The 18,603-nt window shown below is 40.6% G+C and overlaps 1 protein-coding gene across 1 annotated transcript in view; it reads left to right on the top strand.

Annotated features, from left to right (window-relative positions):
* The first annotated feature begins 3,284 nt into the window (after positions 1-3,284).
* LOC141800247 (E3 ubiquitin-protein ligase RNF19A-like) overlaps positions 3,285-18,603 on the top strand; it is a 28,256-nt gene continuing 12,937 nt past the window's right edge. The window contains exons 1-4 of the mRNA XM_074682670.1: positions 3,285-3,483; positions 14,741-15,718; positions 17,600-17,808; positions 18,194-18,338. Coding sequence (XP_074538771.1) covers positions 15,015-15,718; positions 17,600-17,808; positions 18,194-18,338 — 1,058 coding nt within the window. The 5' untranslated portion in view covers positions 3,285-3,483; positions 14,741-15,014. The remainder of the gene's footprint in view (positions 3,484-14,740; positions 15,719-17,599; positions 17,809-18,193; positions 18,339-18,603) is intronic.

Genomic DNA, 18,603 nt, shown 5'->3' on the forward strand with positions numbered 1-18,603 from the left:
GGTAACAACATTCTTTCTGTATGAGTCCTGATGGACACCACCATAGCCCAGGGGTCTGCAACCAGCAGCTTTGGCCTCCTTGGAGTGGCTCCTTCTGTCTTTGACAAAGAAAGTCATTAACATTTAGGATGAATACTTTTCACATTTGAAATGATTCTGTACCAATGTCTGGTACCTGGAAATCGGCAGCAGTACTTAGTGGACTTTCGTAAGTTTATGAAGTTACTGTTATATATTAGTTCAACTTCAAAGTTTTTTTAAATTATTATATGTATTTCTTAACATATAAACTTTCAATGCTGTGTTCAAGTCCAGCATGGAAAATCACATACTCACCACTCCTCAGTTACAATGCGTTAAGGTACCTAAACATGATACCATTTGATTTCAGGTGAAACGGTACTTGGCACTACAGTCCGAATTTGCACATAAACTATCAAAGTACCTAATTTGGAACCCATTTCATTTCTAATTAGAGAAGAATAAAATAAAAGAATATACATATATATATATATATATATATATATATATATATATTTGCACAGTTATCTTAAGTTTCAAAGTGATACTTTTAATCATCTAATTAAAACAAAAAAATTTTAATACTTTGTCAATTATCACATGCATAAAATATGTGGTGGAAAATCAGCAAAAAAACATTGAAAGACATTTAAACAACGGAAATAGCATTAGCTGAACAGCAAAGTGGACTTAAATCTAATTTTATGTTTGTTTGTTTTTTCAAAAATAAAATTAAGTGGGCTAGTCTTTATTTTATTGATTTTACACGATTAAGGAAAGGAATCAAATAGGCCTGTGGATTTCAATGTTAAATTCATTTTAATGTAGGCCTACACGTGCGCACTACACTTCTGTTTGGGCTTTTCTGTGATAACAGGTAAAAATAGACAAAGAATAAAGCTCATGATACAAGCTGAATTTCTGCAGCTCCAGACTACTTTATTTTGTTGGGAAAGGGAGCAAATGGCTCTGTTGATAGGCTGCAGACCCCAGCCATATACTAGCAAAATCAAAGGTTTAATGTTTATACTAAGGTCTCTCCTGTAGGAGCACCAAATTCTCCATGAAGTGTGTTGTCCCCTAAATTAATAGACTCTGAAGACCAGTACAGGCCAAACTGGGATGAAGATTTTTGCTCTGAAGGACATTTTATGTTTTTTTATGTCCCCAAGCCCATCACTGCAGGATACCGCTGATATGATAAAGTGGACTTGTGTGTTTTATGATCCGTAAGTACTCGACCACACCCCCAAGCACGGGCCACTTCATCTTTATGGACCAGGGAGTGTTTGTGGGTCTCAGGGCTGCCCTCAGATGAAAGTCCATTCACACAGACGTCAAGGAGAACTCTGCATCAGCCACTGTTGTCACCAGATAAGCTTTGAGAGGTGGTGGTGTCAACACAGAGCTGCCCTCCACCTTGTGAATGGTATGATGAGTGTGATGAGCCGACACTACCTGAATGACAACATCAATCCAGTCCCTGAGCCTCTGCATGAGCACATGCCTGGTTTCATCTCCATGGAACACTAAACCCCAGCTTATCGAGGTCTCATCATCAGGGAACAGCTGCTGGAGGCTGGGGGACCTTAAATGGAGCAGTCTGCTTTGTCTTTAGACCTGAATGATGAAGAAAAGAGATGAATGATGTTAGCATCTGTTTCTATTAATGCTTTGAGATAAGAAACTACCAATGCATGCTGCTTTTTGAATGTCCTACTTTATGACATAACATCACTGAGGCATCAGTTTTTTACATTGTCCATAAAAGTCCAATACCCCAAACTATTTGTGAACAGTGGATATTCAATATGACATTATGTAAAAGCCTTGATGGGGTGAACTCCTGCCCCACAGTACCTCAGAAAAGAGTAGAAATGGGATCCAGCTCCTATAAATACTAGTTATGTTGAGCCTTTCAAACTGTTTTTGTTAGTTTTTTTTATTGCAAAATGTTCAGTCTGTAAATTTTGCTAATAGAGCTCATTTGTAATGGGGGTTGAATTATTTTATTAATGAGTGCAAATATGTATTAATATTGATCAGTATTTTATGTAGCCTGGTATTGAGATCTCAGGGGAGAGAACAGCTTTGAGGTGGGTGGGTAAATTTCTTACTGGTCTAATTTTGCCAAAGTTTTGATTTCACTCACTAATTTCTATAAAAAATATCAGCTGTATTATGCTGAAAAATGAGTTGAAAGGTTACTGCTTAGTTTACATAATAAGCTTCTTCACGAAACCCTAATCCTGACCACAAAAAAAAAAAAAAAAACACAAAAAACGAAAAGGCTGCTGTGGCTCAGTGGTAAGGTCATCGTCTCTTAGTGGGAAGGTCAAGTGACACTGAATTGTCCTTGACCAAGACACTGAACCCCAAATTGCTCCCACTGTTGATCATTGGTGTGAGTTTCTAGCTAAAATTGATGTTTTCAGATGGTAAAAGTCTCTGTCATGTGATTACAGCGTGAATGGACTGGAAAAGTTCTAGATAAGAGCTGGTCCATTTCCCAAAATGCAAATACAGGTTTTCATTCAACAGTTTGAATTTTTGTCATTGCTGTTGTTCTTTGTGTTGTCTTTTTTATTGGTTTCTATTCTGTCTTGCCTTTTTGTAGTCTTTTAAACTTAAGGGCAGCCATAATTCTAAAATATAGGTATAGACAGAACTTAAGCTCAAACATGATTTTCCTTTACTCTATGAAGAGTGGAAATGAGGCTCATACCTGTAATCCATCTAACTTACATTGTAATTGTATTATCACAGCGGACAGAACCAATCATCTACTACTTGACTGATTTTATTGTATGTTCAGTAAAAGTTTCGTAAAATTCTTCAAACCACATCTCCGGAAAATGATTAGGGCCACTAAAAAATACATTAAAAAAGAAAAAAACAAGGCCATTTGTTATTACTATTTTGTTTGTATTTGTATGAATTTTGAGAAAAAAGTAACAATTCTGAGAAAACAGTCATGGTTCTGAGATTAAAGTCTTTTATTCTCAGAACTCAGACTTTTTTCTCTGGAAAAAAAAAAAGAAATTAAAACAAATTTTGGACTTTTTTCAGTAGCCCTATTCGTCCTGTATAGGTTTGTCATAAATCAAAGAAAGGGGATTCCATAAAAACATTCAACGGGGGTCATTTATCTTTTCCATCGCTGCCCCACCTTGAGCCGAGCCTGTGGTGAACCTTGAGTCAGGCCTTTAAAAACTTCAAATCTCGCGATAAGATTTGAATTTGTGAGCTGTAACGAGAACGGGGAACAACAGTAGATCGAGCGCTGTGGCTGCTGTTGTCGTTCAAACGGAGCGGATACACAGGGGTACCACACGAAGACAAGAGGAAAGAAGAGCCAGCAGCTGAGGGAAAGTACCTCCAGGTCCCCTTCCTCAGCCCCTTTCAGGAGAAGGACTCATACTTTCACCTTTTCACTCCCCGCAGAGCCAGGAGCAACAGACGGTACGTCTCATCGTTTGGAGCTAACCGTGCTAACCAGCTGCTGACGCTCACTGTGTTTGGCTGTTAGCTAGCTGACAGCCTGGTTACCTTTAGTAAGATGATACCAATCAAACTATTGATTACTGCAGGCCTCATCTGAAAACGATTCCTCAACTTCAGGGGTTTGAACAGCCGTCGGTACCTTTAGGTGTTAACTGTTGTGACCTGAAATGTAACTTAAACGAGCATTGGTAAAAACTAAGGAGCTAAGCTACCTGTCGATCTCTGATTTTTTAGAACCTAAGAGCGAAAAAGCACTAAATGTAACTCCAACGGCTCAGATCATTAGCGGTTCAATCATTTTAACATCCACCCCTCAGCAACATATGGTTGACATTTGCTAGGCCTTATTTGTAGCCTTGATTTTTCTTTGCCTGAGCTGTTGAACTCCTGCTGCAGGAATGTTTTCACCAACCAAAAGAGAGAAGTTGTCATTTCAGACGATTTTTCTTGCATTGTGTTTATCACACAGGTGGCAGAGCGTAAAACAAGCCAGACACTTAGTGAAGTTAATGATCAAACTTGATACACATCTTAAAGGTTTAGAGGTGAGCCGTTGTAACTGTTGACTAGACAGGGATAACAGTAGATTTAATGCTACAGAGCACCACAGAATTCCCTGTATCATCCTCCAATTATGTGTCTCATTTAGCAAATATTCATCCACAAATCAACGACATATGTGCAGAAAAACTGATAACTTTCCTTTGTACTTGACAGATTGAAGCACCTCTTGTTTTTATGCTGTAAACTCAGGCGTCTCAGTGAACATACAGTGTTACTAATCTGCAGGAGATTTGTCTTTCCTTTCTGTTTGTCAGCATGTGCAGATCTGCTTGGCCTGCATATTTCAGAAAGATTAAAAACTTATTATAACTATATTATGAGGCTATCAAAACAACTAGCCCAGTCATTTCACCTAACATGGCAAAGTAATGTATATTGTTTTAGAGCCAGAGGCTTTGTTTGTGGGAACCAGAGCAAAGAATACAACTGATGCTGTCACTATATTTGTTAAATTGTTAAAGGGGACATATCATGCTGCTCCCTGATTTAATACTTACAAATAATAAAATAAATTTGAAAAGAAGACCTTAAACCCCCTGATTTAAAAAAAAATTGGATATTGTATTTTTTCTGATATCCTACAACGAGCTTTGATGCCTCTGAAAATAGGTCATTGACATTTGGCCGCGAGATTTTGACCGTTGTGACGACACGAGGTACCTTTCTTTTTATTTGAGTAATCTGATAAAGCAGCTCCTCCTCTGTGATGTCATTTAGTCACACAACCGCCACCGAGGGATACACCCACCAAGAGCCGAGTATCCCCCCTCAAATGCTGGATGCAGGGACTCTGCTCTGCTGAGCAGCTCGGCTTTACATGGTGAATTAGCAGTTAAAACACTGTAGTTTTAGCAGACGTCGTAATACTTGTGAGACTGTGATATTTGCATGTTTGTTCTAACATGCTCTGTGAACCTGGGCCACAATAATGCTGCGGTAATAACATAGTGAGGAACTGACGGTAGAGGCGATCTTTAGACTACACTTTCAGCATGATGGATAAAACAGACAGAGAAAAGTGAAGGAGCAGGATGGAGCCCTGTTATAGAAATAGTTAATTGGTGAAGTCTGCCTATATTTCCACGTATAAACTATACATGTTACAGTACCGCTTTGACTCACCACACTGAAGTATCCTGAGATGATCTGTGTCCAGGTGGATTTTCTTCCTCCTGAGCTGCAGAACCGTCTGGGTCTGACTCGGGGTCCAATACAAAAGGACGTATCCTACACTCTGCCATTTTATTAGTGCTATCAATGCCTTACAGTGAAGTTTTGGCAAACTGCAAACTCGCTCGGTCTGCTCCATTTAATGTGGCGATTTTGTAAATACTGCCATGCTGCAAAAACCACCCCCTGGCTCTACCTCCTCCACCCCTCTGATAGAACTGACCAATCAGAGCACAAAGGGCTGTGACGTTGCAAGGTTACTGGAGGTCATTCTCCAAACGGAGCATTTCAACGAGATCTTCAGAATGGCCTAAAATGAGGATATTGAGAACGCTATTGTGGGGCAATGAAGGAACTAAATGACTTGTACTGAGGGCAGAAATGCTTTACAAGCATCCTAGTCTGGCATAGTGAAAAGGAGAAACAAGCATGATATGTCCCCTTCAAGACTAGGGATGCAATGACCCCACTTTTTGAGTCCTGATACCTTGGCTTTGGTGTTTGTTGTGTCCAATATTCTGATTCAGTGTTCCTGAATTCTGCAATCCTTAATCAGCAAATCAAACTAATACTTATTTTTGGAAACTGCAGGCTTGTCTAACCTTGTAAACCAAAATGAAATAAAGATAAATTGAATCTGATAGTATTATCGCAGGATTTTAGACATGTGGTTGTTGTAAACACAGTACAGCAATCAAGTAAAATAGATCAGCCCTATGGAGCGATCCCTTGTTATGGACATTAGATCTTACTTTTTGAGTCATATTGAACCATTAATAGGACCGGATCAGTGAATTTCTAGTTAGTATTTCATTTAACATTCGTAAACAGTTATGAAAAGACACAGACTGAAACACATTTCTATAATTTAAGATTAAAAACAAGGAAAACATCACTTCCTAAGGTAAGTGTAGACCACCAGGGGAGGCTTGTTTAAAAATCCCTTTTATAGAAGATTCTGGAAATTTTGAGACTCTTGAATGTTTTGCACAATCTTTACTGAATAAGGCCACCCCTTGCACCAAAGATGCTGAGCGAGTGCATTTCAGCATCTAAGTCCTGGTTCCCAAGTCACTGTCCCTCCAGCTGCTCTCTGACTCTGACCTGCTCACAGCCTTCCTGATGCCTTAACGTTCAGAAAACACCAACATCTGCTCTCAATACACAACTTAACAGCAAAGCTGTTTTAGTATGAACACCAGAGTTCGTATTTGATGCAGTTGCCTCATACTTGGGACTTCTGGGAGAAGATCTTGGCCGTGGAGGTGAGGGAGGTGCTTTGTTATTCACATAGTCTTAATGACATAGTTTTGCGAAAAAGATGTTTCCATTCCACTTTTGGGATAAACTTCAACATGGAAGCTTCTGAAAAACCAGCTTATGACAGCGTAAAAACTTTTTTTCCCAAATTTGAGAGGTTTTCTGAAATTTTGGCGTTTCTATAGGCATTTTTTATTGCGATATTTAGGTTTTGTGCAGTTCTAGGTGTGACGGGAACATGGCTTGAGGAAGGTCCTTAGTTTTTATCCAGACTTCCATGTTTATATCTGTCTACAAAGCCAACACAGGCAGCAGAGCTTTCCATGGCACTGAGTGTGGAGATTGAGATTCATCATGGTGGTTTGTGGGAGACTGATAGGTTTTGGTCTAGAGCTGCTAATGTTATTTTATCAACAGACCAAAAACAAGACAAGACAAGGAGTTTGATCTCACCCTGACCCACCATGAGTAGAGAATAGACATGTGATCGATCGGTGCCAATTAGTTTTGGGGATCAGGGATCGGTGATCAGTGATTGGTGATTGGTAATCTGCTCATCCTTACATATGTAACTGATCTTATACTCCTCTGACTAGGTCTGACAGCCAGCTATTGTTGCTTTTTGCTCTGAGACCTAAAACTCAGGACACTTTATTTGTTGTTTAAGTTAAAACATAAAGATTTTATTGTTTCACAGGTATTATTCAATGATTTTTTTTAGTAAAATAAGATTGGAACATTGAAGGTATATGCTGTCGGTTATAAAAAATAAAAATCGGTATCAGCCCAAATCGGTATAAGCAGGTCGGGCTTTTTAATGATCAATGATCAGCCAGAAAATTGTGATTGATGCACCACTTGTTATCGACCTTCTTGACTGCTAATGATCAGTATCAGCCCTGAAAAAACACATCAGTCTATCTCTAGGTCTGTGATGTAGTAGTGAAGGTGAGACTGTTAACAGCTGCAGCAGCTGGAGTGTGGCAGGTCCACAGCAGCAGATTTTCTACATAACACATGCTCTGCAGCTATGAGAGCCAAGGTGGTGAGGTTTAGGTTGGTCTGAAAAACAAGCCTCCTTCTGTGGTGGATCGATGAAAAGTTACAGAGTACAAGTTGTGCCCTCTGACCGGCTTTACAAACCATGCTGCTGATGAATAATATCAAACATCAGGGAGCAGAGGGGAAGGGGTAGAGGGTGAGGTGGAGAAAGAGGGTGGTGAAATGGATATTAAGTGTGTGCTGTTTTTTGAACCAGGCTGTAAACGTTTGTTCTGCCGTTAAAATGTTTTTTTTTTTTTTTTTTTTTTTTTGTGAGTGGGTGTGTATGTGGTGTCTGCTACTCCTGGAGCAAGCCTCAGGTGGACACTTGAAGAACTGCACGTTGGCTTCATTTCTTGCTTTTGGAGGTTGTTGCTTGGGTAGGGCATGCTGCTGTAAGTTAAAGGAGAGGAATGCTGCAGCTACAGATTGGGTTGAAGTTGCAGAGTGGTGTTACCAGATTGAAAAATAAAATGAGTTAAGCAAATTTGAGCTACTTATAATAATGATGATAGCTGACAAATGGCAGGGTCATATTTTCACTGTGAATCATTTGTCCTGTTAAATGACAACTTCCATATTTGATGCTCAAATGTCATCTGTGCTCAAGCTTCATACTTCCTTTCTTTTGGTCAGATTGTGCTCTTTTTTCTCCCTGCTGGCCTACTTTATTTCATTTTCTCTTCACACTCCTTATGTGGGTAATTTTTCAGCATCTTTCAGTTCTTTACAGGTTGAACTCATATTCTTCCAGTGAGCTGATTATTTGCTGCTTTAAACGTGTTCACTTGAATCACAAGTGCAAGTCTGTGGTCTAAATTCAGCCGTGGACCGCACCCTCAGTTTTCAGCTTGTGCCACACTTTGCTGACAGTGGAGGAACAGTGTTTGACTCATCCAGCATCAATCAATAGTTGCTATGCCTCCTGCCTGAAGGTTGCTCTCTCTGTCTGTTCATGGCGTGGTAGCAGCTTTGCTAATGCATTCACTGTTCCTAGCCCCATAGAAACGCAGGAATGTGCATGGAGGCAGTATTACACAGGCAGGCCAGGAATGCAGCTGGAGTAATAGTGACCAGCTAATAACACAGGCACAGCTACGACATGATTTATTGTCATGTGTCACTGTCCTCTCTCTGTGTCTTTGTCTGTCCACTTGGTCTTCTTTGACATGGTTGTTCCTGATCTTGTGTTAATTTCTTTAAACTTTGATACCATGGTTAAAATAAATGAAAAAATAGCAAAAGTTAAAAAAAAAAAATCGCTCTCTGAACAAAACAGCAAAAACAAACAAAAAGCCCAAAAATGGGGACTTCTGGTTTGTTAATGGAACAGTTAGACCCAAATGAAATCACTCTCCCAGACTTAATGCATAATGATAATGCAACACTTAACAAGTTTGGTTATAGATGATTGAAGAAACATCAAAGGCCTTGAATAGTAAAATAAATGCTGAAATATCACGTTTCAGGTTCCTTGCCAGCAAAAAAAAGTTAACAAAATCAAGGCAGAAAACTAACAGATTGAGAATCCAGGTCCAGGAGGAACAACATTCACATTTTTGGAGTAGCAGAAGGAGAGGAGGGAAACCTGGTACCAAAGTTCATTAAAGGCGTATTCAGACCTGGACTGTTTGGTCCACTTTAAACGGACCAGGATTCGTTTCCCACGCTGGTGCGGACTTTTCATGCAGGTGTGAATAGACACAAACAAACCCCGTGCGGACCAAACAACCGGGCCGAGACCCACGTTTTGAGGTGGTCTCGGTCCGCTTCCAAACGAACTCTGGTGCGGTTCGTGGTTCTCTGGTGCAGGTCTGAATACAAACCAAAGTCCATCCGAACTAACTACAGGATACATGCACCTTTTTGGCCTATAAAGCTACCGTAACCTAACCGTCTTTAGTTCATACCTGATCCTCCGTCTTCTGTTTAGCCACGCTGTTGCTAGCATGTTGTGGGTCAGGACACGCAGAGCATAGCGTCTCCTTGCTGCGCACATTCGTCTTTGCTGCTCCAAAATCTGAAACAGTGTTGTTAAGCTGCTTTGAAGGAGCTGCTCTTGAAACTGAAAATGATTTTGCAGCTCTAATAAGAGCACAAACACACGTTGACCTCCATTTCTGGGTCTGTACTCTGTGTGCCGCCCTTTGTCTGTGCTGTCCAACGAGAGCACTGATCGTCACACATGTGGATGTGTTTACAGAATATAGTCCACTTGCAAAAAGTACAATCTGAATACGAACCGCACCAAACGAAAAAAATGAAGTCCACATTTTGTCCGGACCAAACAAGTGGACCAAAGGACTTTTCTGGTCTGAACACAGCCTAAGAGACTTCCTAAGAACACCTGAAGCTAAAAGATCAGAGGGCCTAACGGTCTCCTGCCCTTAAACTCAAGCCTGAAGCCCCACCAAGACCCAATATCATCAACTTAAGAGTTTACAACCAGGGAGATGGTACCAGGTGATGTTTGGAAAAAGGAAAATCTATCGGGCAACAGAATTCTATATTTTGACCGTGACTATACAATGCAGAGATAGTAACTAAGTGCAAAGAATACAATAGAAGACAGACTATTCTGAAAGAAAAAATGATCTGCTTCCAAACACAGTACATTAGGATGCAGATTATGGCTGAGTACTGATAACCAGTTCCTGTAAAGGACTGACCAGAAATGGTTCAATCCATCAACATCATTTTTTCGAGGTTGCAGCTGAGGCTCCCCGGGTAAAAACAGATTTCTTTCACAAGCGCATCATCTCTGTGTGTTCTCCTGTGGCTGGGCTCACACTCATGATTGGATCATATTGTGGTCTAAACCAATAAGAGAGAGAGCTTGGGCGGGTCTTACAATTCTTTACTCCCTGCATCATGCACAGTGTAGTTCCACCCCGATGTGCACATAAGCCACTCAGTTACTGGAGAAAATCCATTCCATGCTTACTGTCATCATTTACCAGTGTTTACAGACACGTGTTGTGAGCTAACTCTTTTTTATGCTTTAATGATGGACATGTCACAACTTTAATATCCCGTGATTCTGGAGAAAACTTTGGTTTTTAAACAGTAATTCCACACGCTTTGGTTTGAGTAATCGTCATGGTGGTGCGGAACAAGTGCCCATTGGAAGTGTAATATTTACCGTTAGCACTAACGCTAGCTTCTCCAGAAATTTCTCAGTCTCTTTAAGCACAGGCTATTTTAATGGCAATCTTTTATTTTTATCAATGTTTAAATTTAAAATATTTAACTTAAGCTTAGTGAAGCACTTCAAACATTCAGCGTTCTTGCAGCATCTAAGAGTTCTGAGGGAAACTTCAAAGATGTAAAAATTAGGTTAAGTGAAAACTTTGTTGTATAAAACTGGAACATTTGAGTGAATCATGTCCATTTCTAACCGACTTAAGACTTCTTTGCACTGAGAAACTATTGAGTAGTTATTCTGCTTGAAAGCTCTAATTTACTGGTATTATAAAATGACAAGGCGTTACACATGTGATCCAAATTCCTCTCAAATAAACCTGCACTGCAGTGTTTTAACTTCTGTTTGAGTCTGAGACCTCAGACAGATGATCTCTAACCCACTCTGTGTTCAGGTCTGAATCTGTGTGATCTTAATTTATTGATTCTGTCCATTTGTGACATCTTCTTTTTAACGGTCTAATGTCAACTTACCACAGAGCGTTTGAAAGTACAGTTCTGTACTGATTTTAACAAATATACACAAGTGCAAATGCACAAAGAAAGGTGGTTTCACAGTGTATTTGTGGATGCTTTCCTCTGGCCCACTCACATGTGATCCCACAAACACAACCTCTGCTGCATACCACTACAGAAACCCAGCTCAGTATTTAGACAGCAGGCTAAATTTAGAGGCACAGGTCTAATTATTAACTGAGAGGAATGAAGGGCATTCTCCTGAGTCCCCATTGGTGGCCCTCTCCTTCTGTTCCACTGTCAGACTGCAACTATTCAGAGTCACTGTTCATGCCAGAGGGAAAGAATAGGTCTGTAAAAGGAGGGTTTGCCCTTTAAGGTTTCACCCTTAAAGTTCATCTGACAAGTTAAACCACTGTGTCTGCAGCATGGGGAATCAATGAGGAATTCCTGACCATGACATAACTAGTAGGATGGATTATCTTAGTTAATATCACAACCAAGTTATTGAACATGAACAGTAGAGTGTTTGTCCAAAAACCTTTTTTTTTTTCAAATCCAAATACTTCATTTTAGTCTTTGTTTATAAACTGTATTGGAAAAAGTTTACCACTTTTCCCCAGCAGGTGGTGAAATGCTTTTTTCTGACTCATGTGATGTGCATTTTATGGGAAAATATGGCTCTTGATATAGTCTGTAAAAATGATCATCATCATTTAACTATCATTTAAATGTCAAAGAATCGCAAAAATCGTGATTATCAAAGAACTGCAGTTTAAATCAAATTGGCACCACAAATAGTAATAGAATCGAATCATGAGAATAGCATATATTTTCTGAGCCCTAATGTAACAATGTGGTAGTGACGCTGTTTACAAAATGACATTGTAATAGCTTTGCTGATGTATTGGTCATGCAGTATGGTAGCAAACGCAATTTTACATTTCCTAAAAAATTTTGAAACTACCTAAATTGAACAAAGGTAAACTTTCTCTTCTTCTTCTTCTCCAAAAGAAACAACAACCACTGGTTGAGTCCGAAATCATTCACTCGTTCCCCACTCACTACTCACTATAAAGTGAATTAGATGTAGTGGACTATATAGTCCCCTACATCAGCTAAATTAAAACAACATTTCTGTCACTACTGACTCACTCGCCAGCCGCTGACAGTGACGTAATTACTCTCGTGTCGCTCATGGACGACTGGGAATTTACAGTTATAACTTTTCTAAAACACTGCAAAACAGTATTTATTTCAGTGATAACTAATGTTATACTTGTCTTATTTTCTGCAACAGCCAAATACAACAGGAACATTAATTACACTTTATTTTTTAAATTAATAATCCGTATATTTGCCCTGCAACGTATGTTGTGTTTGAGAATTACAATGTCCAGTGAATGCATCACCTGCGATGAACGGTTCATCACAAATGTCCGTGTTGTTTGGTTCTCTGCTCAAAGTGTGAGACACGCTCGTCCGAAAGTTAAACAGAAAGCTAAATGTTATTCTCTGACAGTTTTTAATGTTGTTCCATGCTATCAGTAATCATGCAATCAGCCATTCCTTCTGATTGAACTGCAATGCATGATGGTATATATTGCTTATATAGTGAGCATCGCTAATACACTACTTTTCAAAATGCATTGTGGGATACATTCAGTGGACTATATAGGGTGAGTCTCAGTGCGTTAACTTCGTGCTTCCTCCGTCCTATCTCCTCCACGACACCGAACGTACTTTCCCAGTCGCCATTTTGAAGACTGACCCAAAGCAATAATTGTGCTCGGAGGAGAAAGGAGAGAGGATGGAGGAGACTGATCGGAGGAGCTATGATCGAGGAAACACGAGAGCCGGCTTTGCGGAAGTCTTTTCACTGACTGACACGCCCCCATATGGAATATCACTCTCTGATTGGACGCTGCAGCGGCTCAGACTTTCCATGAAACTTCCACAAACACAACGAAGTTTAATGAGAGAAAAGACGAGCTGAAAACAGGCACGGAGGATCGTTCAGAAACTGATCATAAATCTGGTAATAAAGTGTTCGCTGTGAGTTTAAAGCACAAAACACTGAACACAATCATCATTAAATCAATATAACAGAGGATTAATACAGAAAACTGACTGATAAATAATATCTTCCTGAGACACAATAAACTAGGTTATATTGATAAGCTTCAGAGTTCAGGATCAGATGGGCTCTAGATAAAGGATAAATAATTCATAAATCTCACAATTACGCATTTTACCGGAAAAGTGATCCGTGAGCTTCTAAACAGCACACAGAATAAACAGAGAGCAGGTTTTCTTCATGGTAACGTGTTTGTTAAACTGGTTAAAGGAACAGACAAATCACTGTTACTGTTTCTGTTTGATCAGAGTTGTTACAGCGCACATGTGCAGACACACAAACAGCTGTTAGAGCTGACTGACAGATGATCCAGAGGTGATCAGTTGATGCTTTTATCAATGAAACACGTGGCTTCATATGACGCTCCGAAGGAGAGGATGTCCCATTGCTCTAAAAACAAATCTCCTCCATCCTCTCTCCTCTCTTCATTTCCTCGCGTCTCTCCCGTGCATCTCTAGTGGGAGGGACTAAGACGCAAGTGGAGGAAGTGAGGATGGAACTTTGGAGCTCTGAGACACACCCATAGCGAATGACCATGCTCACTCAGATTTTGGATAGCACTAAAAAATGGCATATTCGCTATATGGTGAATAGGGAGTGATTTCGGACACAGCCACTGTCTTCTTCTACTGAAAAAACAACTGCCCCCTCTCTTCTTCTCTGCTTGACTTCCAGGTAGATTTCAGGTGGCCAGGCTCGTTTTGAAATCCACGTCTCACTCTTTCTATCTCTTAAAATCTGCCATATACAAACATGGCAATTTATGTCTGCCTCAGCGAACAGGACCTGCAGTGATGTAAATACAAAAAGCTTTTTTATTTTATCGTAATCAAAAGGAAACAAAAGTTTGATGGGGATTATTGTTCATTTATTTTATCATACTTCACAAACATGTATCATTATATCTAATCTCCACTGCTTCTGTTTGGCGAAATACTGCCAACTTCTACACACTGTGCCTTTTAATTTCTCTTTTACAGTTCAGAAATAACCACAGCACAACAAACACTGTGGCTGCTAAGATTCAGGAAGTAGTTTGCACCTGAGTAAAGACGAGCGCCTTCTGTAGGCGATTTTTATCCACACCGATGGTTCCACAAGCTTCATTGGGCCAAACAGTGAAAATTATTTTTGGATGATGCAAACAGAGTTATGATAACACTGTGGCTATCATGACCTACCTGAAATCAAATTCAACAGGTGAAGAAAAATGTGTCAAAATGATTAATGTGTAAATACTGAATGAAGCAATGAGCCCATGTTTGGTTTTGCAAATGATGTGTTACTTCTCACTGGGTCTAATGAGTCACAGAGCTAAATGTTTGTTGTAGAATTAAAGGAAAAATAACAAGTTTAATGTTTCCTCTCTCTTCTCTTCTCTTCTAGGTTCTGTTGCAGCTGTTTTGTGGCAGGTGGCTCCACCTCTTCCGCCAAAATCCGGCTGTTAGATGTGACCACGAGGTTGATCAGGAGAAGCCACCATGTCTTAAACGCAGACGGGCCCTCCGGAGCCCTGTCCCCCCACCCATCCCCCTCCCCCATCCACCACCTCACCCCCTCTCCCAGCCCCGTTTCTCTCCCAGACCTTCCTGCTCATGTGAGGGGCAGGATCCCTGGCTCAGGCTCCCCTCTGGGACACCCCTCTCCATCCTCTGGAGAGATGAGCCTGCAGAGTCACCAGCCTCTGGGTGGGGGTGATGGGCTGATGGGTTCTGACAGGGACCTGCAGTCCACTGCGTCCTCCATCACCTTACCTTCTGTGAAGAAGGCCCCAAAGAAGAGGCGCCTCTCCATCGCCTCTCTGTTCAGACGGAGAGGTCGAGAGCCTAGATCAGGGCGCCACAGGTCCAGAGAGCTCCACCATCCTGGGCCTGCAGGGTTTGGAGGGGTGGATGGTATTGCTAGCATCGAGAGCATCCACTCCGAGATGTGTAATGACAGAAACTCTTCTTTGTACTCCTCCGCTGGTTCCGGGGTTGTCCTTGCTGCTGCGGCCTCCACCTCATCTGCCTCAGGACCTTCTTCCTTAACGTCCTCCTCTTCTTCAAGGGTGGGGGGTGGGCTAGGGGCAGAGCTCCTAGAGTGTCCGTTGTGCCTTCTTCGCCACTCCAGGGAGCACTTCCCTGACATAATGACCTGTCCACACCGCTCCTGCATCGATTGCCTACGCCAGTACCTGCGGATTGAGATCTCAGAATCGCGCGTCAACATCAGCTGCCCAGAGTGCTCGGAGCGCTTCAACCCACACGACATCCGCATGATTCTGGGCGACCAGACGCTCATGAACAAGTATGAGGAGTTCATGCTAAGGAGGTGGCTGGTAGCTGACCCTGACTGCCGCTGGTGTCCTGCACCAGACTGTGGGTAAGGAGCTGCTTTTACGCTGGATTAGAGTTTTTTTTCTTAATTTACTCATTTCACTTTCTGTGTCTTAGTGCTTTAAAGAGGAGACACATTGTCAATACTACAGCTTCAGTTAAAAAACATTTTTACAATGAACGCTGAAAAGATCCTGATTAACCTCAAACTTCTGAAACAAGCTGCAGATTGTTTTAGCATCAGGTTGTTTGTTGCTCTGCCATCATGAATATGTTCAATCTAAATCAAGATAAAGTGATTAAGAGAAGTCTTTCATCACATCGACAAGAAATGATACAAATTTTAGTCATGTCTGCACAAAGAAAGTAGGTTTTGTTGTTTTTCTTTCATATTGATTGCTTATTCATTGCTTATCAAGCAAAGGAAGCAAGGATACAGACCCATGCTTCCTCTAAAGTTTGTGTTACAAGGAGCATAAATGTACAAACCCAGATTGAATAAACAAAAAAGAAATAAATTCACGAGATTAATTTTATAAATTTATGTGAATAAATTTCTACATTTATGAGAAAAACTGGTTATTTTACTCTTATAGAGGCTTTGAGGAGAGCAGCAGCCACCTTTAAATAATGACATCTTGTGGAGCATCTTGTTATTTTGTACTTTATTAGGTTAAACAAATAAGTAATTGTTTCACCTTTTGGCACATAGAACACTAGCACAAAGGACCCTGGAAAGTTAGCTAAGAAAGTAGAGCGTTGTGAACTCTGGGGGAGTCAGAAAAATATTCACAGGTTCGGCTTTCTGCGATTGATAACTCTTCAGTGGAACATTGCTTTTACAAAATCAAAATCTCTTTGCAATCACAGCTGGGTAGACTGAGGGATACAAATGAATTTTCCTCAAACGAGCCCTCCTTACCCCTGGGGAACTTCCATTGGCCTCTATGCAATGCAGGCTCTTGCTTGAATGTGCACGGACTGTCTGTGATGTTACAGTAATATTCAAAAACATCCCCCAGGAGAGGTTTAATGTCATAAAACATTTTGCACATCTGCTTTCTCATGTTTTTCAAACTGCAATTCTTAATCTCTTCTGTTAGGCTGTAGCTATACACTAAAATAACAAGATTTTTCTCATAAAAATCTTTTTCTTCTTCTAATGTGGCACCAATCCTCTGTCTTCAAAATGTAACTTTGTCTTTGTAAAGTTGGTAGCCAGCAGTTCCAAAAGTTGAGTTTTCCTGTCGTTTTTATTGTTGTGAGGGCAAAAATAGTTTTGCTAATGTGGAGGAACAGTCGATATAGATCAACCAGACTGTTTTTATCAGTCAGTCAATCTATTGAAAAAAGCCACTGAAGGAACCAGGCAGACTGACATCATAAGTAGATTTGGCACAAGACTCTCAACTTACCTCGCATATATTACATTCATTTTCATAAATGCCATGACTGCTTCTTTTCTACACACATGGTTATTGAAGGACAAAAAAAGAAAACTTTCTAATGAGAATAGTGTGAAAGACTCTAGAGCAAGAGCAGAGGGCATCAGCAATGAGGGGTATAGAAGATTTTTTTCCAGTTGAAAACTTGAGGAGACATCATTTTTGTCAATTTTTTCACGGCACCAAAAAAAACCAAAACAAAAAAAAAAAGGTTTGCTTTTAGCATTTTGCAAGATTACAAACACGTGGCTTGTCTTGCTAACCATTCAGAACATAAGTTTTAAAGGATTAGAAAATAAACATTATGTGTCTTTAATGTTAGCAAGGCTTCAAGTGTCAGAGACAGTTTTACCTTCTTGAAACTATCAGATGTCCTCAGTTTATGCACTTGTTTTTACTTTTAACATACTAAAAATAGACAGAAGATAAGATTTGATGTTTTTATTGTGAACTGAATCTGAATCTTCCCTGATGAACTCTAGGTATGCAGTCATTGCCTTCGGCTGTGCGAGCTGTCCTAAGATCACGTGTGGCAGAGACGGCTGTGGCACAGAGTTCTGTTACCACTGTAAGCAGCTGTGGCATCCCAACCAGACCTGTGACGCAGCGCGGCAGCAGAGAGCTCAGAGCCTTCGCCTGAGGACGGTCCGCTCGTCCTCCCTGAGCTACAGTCAAGAGAGCGGAGCAGCAGGTCGGCTGAAAACACGTGTCACATCACCGTCCATTGACTCAGTCTCCTCTGTATTTACCTGCCTTTGAAATAGGTTTTATCCAGTTCACTGACTGGAATGTGACGTTTCTCTGATAAACACACGAAGGATCAAAACATTAGTTTTGCAAATACAGAAAATTCAACTTACAAGAGATTTTTTCCCATTTAACTGACCTGACTTTTTTTTGCTCAGATGGTCTCAGTGACAGATCATTTGTGACAGAGTTTAATCTCATTATGTAGTTAGAAAATGTTTCCTGCTGGGCTGTGAGTCTCTTTAAAGCCTGTAGATCAGCTGATGGCAGCGATATGACCAGTCAGTGACTCTTCATCGTATAAAAACCTCATCACATTTTCTCCACAGCTGATGACATCAAGCCGTGTCCACGCTGTGCTGCTTACATCATCAAGATGAACGACGGCAGCTGTAACCACATGACGTGTGCTGTTTGTGGCTGTGAGTTCTGTTGGCTCTGCATGAAGGAGATCTCAGACCTGCACTACCTGAGGTCAGTACAGCAACAAGCAGCACAGCTTGGTGATTGGAGTGTTACGGGAACGGGCTGGGGGGACTTTAAGGATGTTTGGACCTCAGGGGGGCAGGGTCATCCTATCTCAAGTAGACCTCTCTCAGATAACTTTCTTTCCTTCCTGCTCTTCGTGTAAACAAACAGACTGTCTCCTTTACCACCTAAATTTTGGTGCATCTAAATTTTGTGCCAATGCACCTAAAAAAAACATGTAGGGGCACCATAGCAACCAAAGCAAAATGTT

The sequence above is a fragment of the Halichoeres trimaculatus genome, unplaced genomic scaffold (genome assembly GCF_033239565.1).
Source record: "Halichoeres trimaculatus isolate MK-OKI-2021-1 unplaced genomic scaffold, fHalTri1.1 fHalTri1_scaffold_12, whole genome shotgun sequence".
NCBI lineage: Eukaryota > Metazoa > Chordata > Actinopteri > Labriformes > Labridae > Halichoeres > Halichoeres trimaculatus.